The following is a 12,750-nucleotide window of genomic DNA, read 5'->3' as shown; positions in this document are numbered from 1 at the left end:
TCACCTTTTTAAAAAAATTTTTTTAGGGGCGCCTGGGTGGCTCAGTCAGTTAAGCGTCCGACTTCAGCTCAGGTCACGATCTCGCGCTCCGTGAGTTCGAGCCCCGCGTCGGGCTCTGGGCTGACGGCTTAGAGCCTGGAGCCTGCTTCAGATTCTGTGTCTCCCTCTCTCTCTGCCCCTTCCCCCTTCATGCTCTGTCTCTCTCTGTCTCAAAAATAAATAAAACGTTAAAAAAAATTAAAAAAAAATTTTTTAATGTTTATTTACTTTTGAGAGAGAGAGAGGGACAGAGCATGAGTGGGGGAGGAGCAGAGAGAGAGGAAGACACAGAACCTGAAGCAGGCTACAGGCTCTGAGCTGTCAGCACAGAGCCTGACGCGGGGCTCGAACTCACAAACTGTTAGATCATGACTTGAGCTGAAGTTGGACACTCTACTGACGGAGCCACCCAGGCGCCCCTCCACTGCCACCTTCTTAAACACCCTCCATGCCAAGCCCTTGGCTGGCTCGTTCTGACCCACCCAACAGGCACGTCCAACAACATGGATGGAGGTAGCCTAGCCATCACGGGGAAACCAAGAGAGAAAGAGAGGAGAATGCCTTGCCCAAGGCCCAGAGCTAAAATTCCCAGCAGCTGAGGTCTGTATCCACCCTGAGGGCTGACCTCAGGGCACCGTCTCCTCTACCTGAGGCCAGTGGTTCTCAAAATGTGGGCTGAGGGTGACTGGCAACATCAGCCTTAGGGGGGTGGGGGGGAGCTTGAAAGGACTGCAGACCCTCGGGCCCCAGATCTTCTGAATCAGTAACAGATTTAACTGGCCCTCCAATGATGCTGGAGCTGTTGAGAACCACTGGCCTAAGCCTCTGCCTTCTCAGCTGGAAGGTGGAGCCCGATACCAGTAGGAATGACTGAAATTTGAATTCCAACCCCTCTATGCATCTTGGTCCTTCCCTGAAGCCTGCCCCACACGTGAGTGACACCAGATACACAAGGGGCTAGAAACAGACACTGGTGATCGTACAAATCTTAGCACATGGTGAATGATGCATCGCCAAATCAATAAATGGGGAAATTGGCTAGCTCTTTGAGAATAACACACTAACAACCAAAAACGTCAGTAAACACACACAAAAGGGAACCTAAGTGAGAACCAAAGCCAGCTTCCACTTGTCTTGGTGAATCCAGAAGTGGTGAGGGAAGAAGCCTTTAGGGACTGGTCTGCCACTGTGCTCCACAGGCCCGGAACTGCCAACTGGACTGTGGGATTCTAAGGTTCGGCAAGCCCTAGGCCCCTGTCCCCACTCTCCTACCCTATCCTCCCATGAAGAGGGCAGTCTAGGCAGGTGACTTTACAGTGGCTCTCTTCATCCATCCATCTATCTACCCATAACCCATCCATCTGTCTACTCATCATCCAACCATCCATCCATCCACCCACCTATCTACCCATCACCCATCCATCTGTCCATCTACCTATTATCCATTCATTCATCCACCCATGACCCATCCATCCATCCATCCATCCATCCACCTCCTGTCCAACAAATGTTATTAGGCAACTGCTGTGTGCCAGGTCCTCTGGCCAAAACCCCTGCCTGGGGCCAAGCACAAAGCTAAGCTAAGGACTATGTTGGAAGTGATGGGGACTTGTGTGGCGGGGGTCCTTGCAGGCTGACAAGGGCCCCCTCCCCCATCCCCTGTGCAGCACCTGCTCCTTGAGTGGGAGTTCCTGCTGTGGTCCTTGAGGTCACTTAAGCAGGTGACCCAGCCCCAGGCACTTGTCCCCTTGAAGTCAGGTGGCGAAGTGTCACTTTCTGCTCAGGAGTGGGTTCCTGGGGGGGCTCTTTGGCCCTCTCACCCTTCCCAGAAGGTGAGGAAGAGAGCAGAGGAGGGGGTACAGGGGACCCGCGTGGGGCTGCAAGAGCCTGGGACCCGTGACCTGGAGGCTAGGTGGCCACTCCAGCCTCCACCCCATGCAAGTCCCACGCCACTGGCGCGAGCAGGCCTGGCTTGGCCCTGGGAGAGGGTGGCTACCATGGCCCCAGAGCCTGTTCTTAATCCATGGGGGTCCTCCCCCATAGCCCTTCTGGAGCAAAGCTGAACCCCACGGTGGCTGAGCGGCTGTCTCCTTGCTTTATGTGATTATAAAAGTGATACAGAGCTTGTTGTAAAAGTCAATCAAGTCAGAAAAGTAAAAATCACCTCAATCTGGCCACTTTTACTATTTGATGAGCAACTTTTTACACACACGCACCCCTCTTTAGCCTGTGCTGCTCTGTAGCCTGCTTTCAAGGAAAAAAGAGCTATTGTTTCCAAGGCGAGGACTTCTGAGCCCCCTGCGCTGGTGTGGCCCTGTGGCCCCAGGCTGGGCAGTGTGACGGGAGGGACTTCCCGTGAGGCGGTGGCCCCATCTGTTCCCCAACAACCACTGTGGGTGACTCTCCAGGCACTGCCCAGGGCATTCATCACATGATCTTCGATAAAACATAAATTAGCACAGAGCTGGATTTCTTCTTGTGGGGGGTGTGTGGCCTTTGAAGGATTACTTGCCAAGCTTGGGGGAGGCAGCGTGGGCGAGAGAACGTGCACACGCACACCCCACACATGGTGGGAGATCTGGAGCCCAGGGGGCTGAGGTGGGGCCTGCTCCAGGGGCCCCCGGTTGGCCCTTCGGGCAACAGAGTGACCTCCAGCCTGCGGGTGGTAGGTACTGTTGATATCACTGTACAGACGTGCCATCTCGCCGGGATGTCATCAGAGCACGTCGGCAACCCCTCTCCCTGCCCATTCCCCCTGCTTGGCCAGTGGGATCGCTCCTGTGACCTGTGACCCTGGAAGCTGCCATAGTCTCTCCCTGGAGCCAGAGCCTTACTGTGCGTCTGCTGGCGTCCAGTTCAACCGCTCCGGGCTCTTCCGACCCTGTGGTCAGCTCAGATTCTAGACCTCCCCTCTTCAGTGCCTTCCCCGGGCACAAGGCCACGCCCCTCGGTGGCGACCATCCGGGCTGGCTTCTCCGCCTCCCTCAGCCTGTCTTGAGCCCGGGCAGGTCCCCTGTCAGGTTACACTCTGTCACACCTCCAAGCTCTTTCGCCAGGGGCCTCCTTCTGTTCTGAATTCCTACTCCTTTTTCAGGGCTTGAGCCTCACTTCTTGTGTCCCCTGGACTGGACTAGGCCTCACCTGGGGGGGCTCCCCCAGCTGCCCCAATACTGCTTCTGTTCTCCTCCTCCTGGGCTGTGAGAGCATCTGTCCCTCACTGACTGAACCCTGCTGAGGGCCGGGGCCATGCTTGAGTCTCTGTGTTCCTGCCAGCTGGTGTTTGTGGAGCATCTGACCACAGGGGTGCCCACCACCACCTTAGGACGCAGGGGCCAGGTAGGTGGTCCCTTTCTTTCTTGTGTAGGTGAGAAACTGAGGCTCAGAGAAGCCACGGGGCTTGCAAAGGTCACTCACCTAGCGTGGAAGGAGCAGGGCTGCTCAGCTGGGCGCGGAGGAGCCGGCGGTGACAGATGGACCACAGTCCCCGTTCTTGCCTTGCACACGTGCAGAGTGAGGCTCGCGTGGGCGACTTCTCTCTGGCACTAACTGTCAAACCACAGCTGCCGCAGACACTCACGCTTCTGACTTGAGGTTAGCTGGGTTACAGCCTCCCGAGGGTCACGAGAGGCTCCGGGTCCCTCGCTGGGGAGGCCCCAAGGTGCTGGGACCGGGCAGGGCTCCAGCCAGAGGCCTCGGCTCCTCAGACACACTTCCTTCCTGGCTGGGATTCAGTCTGAGGCAGGCTCTTTGGACCCTTCCTAAATCAGCGAAGGTCTGCTGGGTCAGGGTTCGCAGCTACCCCCCTACCTCCTATTTGGGGTTCACTGCTCTGGGTTCTGCCCAATGGAGGGGGTTTTCCCGCGGGAGGCAGGGCCCTGCGTGCACCACTCTGACCCAGAGCTGGGCAAAAGGCCAGGGCCTGACCTTTGTGGGGCCTCAAGGCTCCTGGCAGTGACTGAGGACATGGGGCCAGGACAGGCTGACGCTTGCAGCCTGTGTGTGTGCCAGGCTCGGTGTGGGACCCAAAGGGGCAGAGGCCCACTGGGGTGAACTCCAGCATCCTGAGTAGGTCTAGGTCTTCTGAGTCACCGATGGTCACTGACAGCCACCGAACCCTCTGTGGGATGGTGGAACCACGCAGTCAGGCTGTGAGGACACCAAAGGCCCAGCCTCAGGCCCTCATCCCTGCCTGGGGGATGCTTCCCCTTCCCAGCATTCTGTGGATTCAAGTTTGGACTTCTGTCTACCCCCTTATCCCGTCCTCTGTCTTCCCCCAACAACCAGGAGGACAGGGGCCCAGAAGCCACCCCAACCACTGTGGGGTTTGGTTCCCTCGCCTTTCTTTCCAGCCAGCAGGAAGCACGGGCTTGGCTGAGGAAGGCCAGTGGGGGGGGGGGGGGGGCAGGCGGAAAGAACAGGACAATGAGTGCGCAGCTGCAGACGTCGAGGCCTTGCCTCACAGCGAGAGGGCTGAGCCCGCGGACTGAAGCGCCGAGTGGGGTCTGGTCAGGGCTGGGTTCCCCTGAGCGCGTCCCAACAGCTGGCTCGTTCCGACCGTCTGGGAGGCCATGTGGGGGCCGTGGCAGCTGCACTGAGGGAGAAGTGGCTGTCGGAGCCTCTTGGGGACTCCACCCTATGCTCACAAGGGGCCCAGAGGCCACGGTCTCTCGCCCAGATGCCTCTGCCGGGGTGGGAGCCCAAGGTTGGATGAGACCCGTCCGTGGATGCTGCTGCCCGCCTTGGCAGCTGCTCAGAGGAGAGACCCGGGGTAGGTGGGCCTCGGGGGCTTGGAGCAGGTCCAAGTCACAGGAGACGCCGTTTCTTGGGAAGAGCCAGGGGGCCTGGAGCACGGCCTCTGCTTCCTCTTCTCGCTTCTGGAGAAAAACCGCAGGTCAGCTGTGCTAGCTGATAATTCTGCAGCTCCATGCCCGCAGGCTCCCCCAGGGGCCTGGTGTCTTAGCAGGTGGTAGCAGGTGGCCCTCGGGGCTTTGGATGGAAAATCGGGGTTGGGAGAGGAGGCTGGATTGTCCAGGGAAAAGGGCACAGACCTGGATTCCTTACGGTTTATGGTCTAAACGGGAGCACTTTCCAGAATGAAAGTGAGCGGTCTTAATTACACCAGGACAGCAAATGTAAACTGGGACTCTTCAGGGCAAACCAAGGTGCATGTTACCCTACTTATCGGCCACTTCCTAGCTGTGTGGATTCGGGCAATTATATAACCTCTCTGAATTCTGGTTTCTGCATACAAAAAGCTCTACTATCATGTGCTTGCCTCTCAGGGCTGTCGGAGGGATTAAAGGAAAGAATGAAATTACGTGAAGATTTCTGGAACAGCCTTTGGCATAGAGTGGGCTTTGCTGGTCTGTTCTCCTCCTGTGAAGAAGTGGGGTCCCCGTCCTTAAAAGTAAGCAAGGACCTGTCAGCTCTTCGGGGTCCTCATGGCGGGAGAGCCTAGCGAAGGTGTGTATACAGCTGGAGTCGGATTCCAATCCTTGTGTCCTCCAGGGGGCTGACGGCGGCAGGTGGTAGAGCCCCAGACTCCGGCCCTGCCCTCATAACTTCCTGTATCTGACCAGGGTGGGACTCTGGCGGACTTGTCCCCTACCTTCCTTCCAGGCCGTGGTGGCTTCTGTGCACGTGGAAGCCCCACCAGGGCCCAAGAGCTTTGCTGACAGCGGCTCTTTGGCCGCCAGGAGCACAAAAAAGCCTGTGTGCTCCTGTCGTCCTGAGATTGCCCCCGTGTGGAAGCAGCCGCCTTCCCCGCAGGGGATCTGGGAAGGCTGGAGGCAGAAAAGGAGGACGCTGCTTGCATTTTCTGTGCCCGTTCCTGGGGCCGGAGTTAGGGAAGGAGACTGTTCCAACCCAGAATTTTTAAAGGGCTGAGTGCAGGGTGCCGCTCTGCCATAGGACCCTGGGCTGGTCACACGTCTCCAGGCCTCAGGTTCCTGCTGGGAGGTGGGGTCAGGGTCGGCTCTGTCCGCCTCAGCTCCCCGTTCCCGTGGCCGTGTCCATCGCTCTGGGAACCTCCGGAGATAGGGGCGCTCCCTCAGACACCTCGGTCTCCCGTGTCTGTCTGGGCAGAAGCAGCCTCAGCGAAGGAACGAACGCATGAGGCCGGAGCCAGGAAGTGAGCCGCTATTTGTGGCGTCGGCGCTGTGCAGAGGCCGCCCCCCACTCCCCAAAGCCAAAGCTGCTACAGGTGGAAGGGTGTGACCCGCCAGACGCCCTCGTGCGTCGCCCACACTCCAAGGTGGCCTTATGCGGGGAACACTGTCCCAGCAGCCTCAGCCACTGGCTCCTTTGTCCTCGGTTTCCTTTCTTCACCCCGAGAAGGTTCTGCTGGCTACTGGAGTCCGTGCTTGCTGGAAAGACGGTTTCTCTGAAGATGTCAGCTCCGGGGAGGTCTTGAGAATAGGGTACGGCCCTCAGCAGACTCCTGTCTGGCCAGTCTCCTCCACGAAACGTGCAGCCAGAGCCCCAGGTGGCAGTCAAGGAAACAGGAAGTAGGTGTGCAGCCCAGGGTTGCCTCTCAGGGTGGGTGCAGAGTCCACCTCAGTGCTGAGCCAGCAGGTGGAGGCCACATGGCTACCAGCCAACTCCGACTTCAAAACCTTCGTCCCAGGCAAGAAGGCCTCCTCACCCCCAACCCTCCGGAGATCAAGGAGAGAAACTGGGACACCAAACAGGTCACCAAGGTTACTTACAGCTAAGAAACAAGAGGTTTCCAAAAATGAGGCACTAAAGCTCCAAAGAGGAGCTAAAATCCCACTTTAAGACTTGCTGACCAGGGGCACCTGGGTGGCTCAGTTTAAGCGTCCCGACTTCTGCTCAGGTCATGATCTCGCCGTCTGTGGGTTTGAGCCCCACGTTGGGCTCTGTGCTGACAGCTCAGAGCTCGGAGCCTGCTTCGGATTCTGGGTCTCAAAATAAAACAAAAATAAACATTAAAAAAAAAAAAACCCAACTTTCTGACCAATCAGCCTATCAATGGAAGGTCTGGAAGGTCTGGAAGGTCTTGAAAAGTCAAGTCTCCCTACTATTAAACATAAACAGCTCCTATATTCTTACCAAGAGAATGTTTGACCATTCTCAACAATCCCAAAAAACCACTTTTTGTGCCAGGGGGGGAAAAAAAAGGCGATTCTCTTTGTTTTTTTGGTACAAAGAGGTGATTTTATTAAAGCACAGGGACAGGACCTACAGGCAGAAAAGAGCTGCCAAAAAATGACCGTTCTCTTGTTGACCCCAGATTTGGGGATCTTCTCCACTGTTGGCAATGTAACTTATATGTTTTTAAATTTTACTTATTTACTTTCATTTGAAGGGATGGGCAGAGGGAGAGAATCTCAAGCAGGCTCCACGTTCAGCGCAGACCCCGATGTGGGGCTCGATCCCAAGACCTGGGATCATGACCTGAGCCGAAATCAAGAGCTGGGGCGCTCAACTGAGCCACACAGGTGCCCCAGTTTTAATTTGTATTTTTAACTGGGGAGATTAGGTGTTTTCCCCATATTTGTGGGCTACTGTATTTCCTCTGGGAACAGCCTATTCACATCCTTTGTTCATTTTTTTCTACCGACTCTTTTTTTCTTCTTAATGATTTATAGGCACTCTGCATTATTGACATTGTCATGTATTTTTTTTCCTATTTTCTCTGTCATTTGTCTTTTAATTTTGTTTACGTCTCCTTCTGCAGTTTTACACTTTCACAGTGTCCCACGCGTGTCTCTTCCTGCGGCCTCAGTGTTTCATGTCGTGCTCAGAATCTCTGTGAGATGATTCAGCTGCTGCTTCAGACGTTCTGAGAAACAACGGCCACAAGGCTTGCCGTGGCGGCAAATCATGCTTATTCAAAAGAAAACGTTTATTTTAAAAATAAGAACTGTCACCCCAAGCATTTATTTAAATATTAATAGTTACGGGTAAAAATTACAAATGGTACAACAAAACTAACAGCTTTATGTTCACAGATGGTGAGACGCTGACAAACGAGAAAGGAGATCTATGTACATGGAGATTTGGTTGTTATGAAAATGCATACGAAGGCTTAAGAAACGGTCTATTTATAGGCTTTGGTGGAGCCATAATCCCCAATTTTCTACTGGCTCCCGGTGCTGCTTGGGGACCAGGCAAAGGCGAACGGGGTCCAAATATGTTGGAGGGTTTACTTTTAGCAGATATCCTTCTGCACGTGGTGGACCCCCTAAAATGTGACAAAGAAAAGAAAACGAAAATGTTAAATAAAACCAAAAGCGAACAGTCTTCTTGCTCTTAACCTGCGCGGACCTATATAATCAGTCCATGATTTTCCTTGGTCTTCCGTGTCTGTGCATTTGCTGCCCGCAGGGGCCCCTGTAAGGAAGTTTCTGTTACAGTTCGAGGAATGAAGGATTACTGCCCTTCACACACTTTTGCCTTGAATTTGTCTTAGACGTTTCTTAATTCTGTGACTTGAGATGGACAGCCCTCCTGTGCCTGCCCCCACCCACCCCTTTCACCGCTGATCGTCAAACCTTCCCTCTGGACGACATGGCCCAGATCCATATTCCTTAATCTATTCTGACCAAGTGAAGGAAGCGAGAATACTTCGGCTTAAGGTCCCAAATGCCCGGACAACAGACACTCTGGAATGACTGTGACTGCCCAGTTCGGAGAAAGGTAGCTGCGTGGGCGAGTGCCTGCCCGCAGGGCTGTGAGCAGAGCACAGAGGGGCCTCCTCCTGGACCCGCAAGGGGGAGGCTGCAGATGTGGCTCCCCGGGGAGGCGCTTGGGTCTGCGTGCGTGTCAGGGCCACGTCACCGGCAGCCGGCTCTCTAGCCCACTCTCACCTCCTGCTTGCTGCCTTTCGAACCAGGCAGGAGCCCTGGCCCAGCCAATTACAGAGTCCTTCCCGCACCTCACTTCCCTCACTGACCCGAAGATATCAGCTTTTCTTTTTCTCCCCACAAAGAAACCAAAGGAAAGGGTCAGGGAGCCAGCATTCTACTAGGATAACAGCAGAAGCCTCTCCCTGTGCGGGCATTTTCCATGGCTTGTAACCGCGCTGAGTCCATGCCCAGAGGTAATTCCATGGCATCGGGGTATCCAAGTGGCCTCCTATCTCTGAATTTGGGGGCCAGGGTCTGAGGACATTCTGGTAGGGCTGGGTGAAGAGTGGTTTTTCCACATTTTTAAACTCTTGCTGGAGGGCAGTTTTACTGCAGAACTGGCAAAGATCTGCTCCACCGGCAGAGAAGCAGCCTTAAATTTCCCTACGCTGATTTCCTGCTGAGAAATTAAGCCCTGAGCGAAAACCTGCTGTTTATGTTGATTTACAGAATGAATCTGCCAACAGCAGTTTCCATTTCACCCGGGCCATCCATTTTACTCCCACTCAGAGGGCCCGGAACACAACCGGTTCATTGTGTGTTATTCTGGAGATGTAAAATTCTGAGGGCGGGGTGGGGACTTAAGGTCTCTGGCAAAGAGCCACTTGTATTCTGTTGCTGCGCAGACTCCCAGCCAGGTGAGCAGACTGGAGACTGGGAAACCATCACAGCAGTTTAGTGCAAACGAGGAGAATGAAGCACACGTTCGAGGCTGCTACAAGGGCAGAAAAAAAAAAAAAAAAAAGTTACCAAACTCCGTGGTTTTGGCCAGTAGGGATTAGAAAAGACTCCCATTGTAAACACGCAAGCTAATTAACAACCAGCATCAAAATTGGTACTGGCGTTTGGGTAAGTGTGAGTTTTACAGTTTCTTCTTAGGTTAGCTCTAACCCACAGGGCAAAGTGCTTCACTCTTATAAACAGAAGTCGGGAAAACTGGAAAGGGAGCCAAGGGCAACGAACACTGAAATATGGGGTGCTCTGTCCGAACAAGTAAGAATGGTCAGATCATAATCATGTGTGAGGGATCTCCGTGGGCGACGTGCAGAAATGAGGGTGCTCGGGCCAGGCGTGGGCCAGCCAGAGTCCAGTCCTACCTGGGACCTGGAGCCCCGGGGCTGGGGAGAGGCTCACGCAAGCCTTCCCCTCGTCATAAACCCCAGGGGTCTAGACCAGATGCCTTTTACATTCTCCTTCTACTCCATGAGCTCCTGAGGAAATGGCTATTTCCCCAAACGGAGGAGTAAATGAGCAAAGTACGAAAATGTCCCCACCAAAGAACATCTGCTGGTCACTTGCGCACTAAAAGCCACAAAATTAAAGTAACATTTACTAATGCCTTTAACTTCTGTACCCTGGCAGAAGGATTAGCATGTACAAGATGCTTGTTTATGGACTTAACAGGAAAATGACAATTTGGTAACATTTGCCTTCCTTCCTCTTCCCCCAGCCCAGTTTTGTTTTTTATTACCCAGAAGGAAAGGAGGTAGAAAAACTGCAAAGAAAAACACAACAGCTTGTAAAAGTTTACCGAGGACTTGTTCCCTCTTTTCTGTAAGCCCTTTGTGTTGGAATGTGCAGGTAGCTGGGGGCCAGGTTCTCCAGACTGATGGGAAGGTCACGGTCCCGCCAGACCTTACTTACCCACAAGGCAAAGGCAGAGGCTGTCAGAAGAAGGCGCTGTCAGGACCAGTGCAATTACCAAGAATAAGGACACCGCACAGATCATCACCCAGGACCCGACTCCCTGCGGGCGTGCAGACAGCACCCCAAAGTCACCGCATCCCAGCCCAGGGGCCAGGCAAGTGTGGGGGAGGGGAGACACAACCCTTAGAGGCCTGGTTGACATGACCTTTGGGTTCACCTGCTGTGGCCTCTTCTCTGCTACCCTGCAAAGGTGGGGAGATTGGCTCTCCCCAGGTATAACCGAACTGGGAGCGTGGAGGACCGCCAGGTGGAGGCCCGCACGTTCTGTAGCAGTGAAAGTGGCATAGCAGGTACTGATGGTCATAAAAAACAAAACCCTTTGTTTACTCAGCCAGGATATGATTTATAATATTTTAGGTGGAAAAGTCCCTTAAGAAGAGCACTGATAAAAAAAAAATACCCCCCCCCCCCACCAGGGTAATGTCAAAACGGGAGATGTTCGTGCAGACTAGAAAACCGAGGCGATAATCAATTTAGGAGTAGAGATTTAAAAAAATCTGAAACAAATGTTTCTGTTTGGGCTCAAACCTTAATCATCACCCCATTAACTGGAGAGGCGACGTTTAACGACAGTCTGTTTTAATAAGAGCTTCAAAGCGAACCGGGGCCGCTCCGCTTCTGGCCGCTCCTCCCTGACCCGCCACCCCACAGACCGCAACGCAGGACGGACGTACCCTTTTGTCTTGGAGCCACCGAAACCAGTCTTCCTCCTCTTAGACCTCTGGGAGGCTGGCATCCTTTTCCTCTTTCTTTCATTTCTGGTCTTATTTGCAAAGTAGTGAGAAGATACGGGCATTTCCTCATCGGACTCCACAGGGGCATTTCTTCTGGTGCCTCTGCTGCTGCCCGGACTCACCCGGGGGGAACCGTCATCGGCTGCAAGCAGACAAGGCAGACGTTTACACGCGATGCTGTGCTGGCCCGGGTACGCTGATTGATGGTCCCTGTGGACGGACACAACACAGGGGTGCGGTCTGGCGGACACCCAGCTGCTTCCCGGGGGTCCTCCTGCCACACGGGTTCAACAATTCTGCAAGAACTGAACATTTCTCTTTCATGTCACAGAGCCCCAAAGTCCTCAGTGGAAATTTACTTTTAAAGCAAAAAGATCAGAATTCATTAAAAAAGCTTGAGATACCTTTTTTTTTTTTTTTTTTTTAAAGTAAACTCTACGCCCAATGTGGGACTTGAACTCACAACCCTGAGATCAAGGGTCACTTGCTCTACTGACTGAGCCAGCCGGGAGCCCCAGAAGTTTGTGACGCTCCTGAACTTAACTAGAGACGTCAGGTCTAGCTCATACTCTGTTGTGTATGGCCTTCGTCCCTGTGATCCTTCGGGCAGCTAATCCCGTTAAGCTCTTCGAAAAGTAGGGAGTGCTACATAAGACCAATTTACCATTTTACACGTGCTGGAAAAAGCGCCCAGTGGAAGAGAAACATAACCAACTATGTTCTGCACCTCATCTTTGAATGGTTACTTAGTGAACGAGTGTCAGAAAACCCTGGGCCCCATTTATATTCTTTATTTTTTTTTATTTTTTATTTTTTAAAAAATTTTTTTCAACGTTTATTTATTTTTGAGACAGAGAGAGACAGAGCATGAATGGGGGAGTGTCAAAGAGAGGGAGACACAGAATCTGAAACGGGCTCCAGGCTCCGAGCTGTCAGCACAGAGCCCGACACGGGGCTCGAACTCACGGACCATGAGATCATGACCTGAGCCGAAGTCGGCCGCTTAACCGACTGAGCCACCCAGGCGCCCCCCCATTTATATTCTTTAAAGTCAGAAACCACTTCTTTACGTTATAGTTGTAAACATTTCATACACTATGCAGGAAACGGGTCTGCATGAAAGCGCCACTTTGCAAAAAAGGTGGCTATTTCCACAAGCACTGGCACCCTAAGGCACCTAAAAAGCATAAAACCTCTCTGTAGGTCAACAGGGATCCCAGCTACATTTCCTTTCCTTTCCTTCCCCTTCCTTCCTCTTCCTCCCTCCCTTTCCCTTTCTCCTTTCCTCCCTCCCTCCCTCCCTTCCTCTTTCTTTCAGTTTTAACTAGGCTCCATGCCCAATGTGAGGCTTGACTGAATTCACGACCCTGAGGTTAAGAGTCTGAGGTTAAGAGTCACAG

The 12,750-nt window shown here is 53.4% G+C and overlaps 1 protein-coding gene across 3 annotated transcripts in view; it reads right to left on the bottom strand.

Annotated features, from left to right (window-relative positions):
• Positions 1-7,891: 7,891 nt before the first annotated feature.
• Positions 7,892-12,750, bottom strand: part of BLM (BLM RecQ like helicase) — an 87,621-nt gene continuing 82,762 nt past the window's right edge. For 2 of the 3 annotated variants that reach the window (XM_042988006.1, XM_042988007.1), the window contains exons 21-22: positions 11,291-11,492; positions 7,892-8,245 (exon numbers count right to left, since the gene is read on the bottom strand). In XM_042988006.1, coding sequence (XP_042843940.1) covers positions 8,068-8,245; positions 11,291-11,492 — 380 coding nt within the window. In that variant the 3' untranslated portion in view covers positions 7,892-8,067. Of the gene's footprint in view, positions 8,246-11,290; positions 11,561-12,750 lie in introns of those variants that run through there. The other variant, XM_042988008.1, reaches the window with a different exon arrangement.

The sequence above is a fragment of the Panthera tigris genome, chromosome B3, assembly GCF_018350195.1.
Source record: "Panthera tigris isolate Pti1 chromosome B3, P.tigris_Pti1_mat1.1, whole genome shotgun sequence".
In the NCBI taxonomy this organism is placed as follows: Eukaryota; Metazoa; Chordata; class Mammalia; order Carnivora; family Felidae; genus Panthera; species Panthera tigris.
The sequence above is the reverse complement of the archived record's forward strand: the minus strand, read 5'-3'. Positions and strand labels throughout refer to the sequence as shown.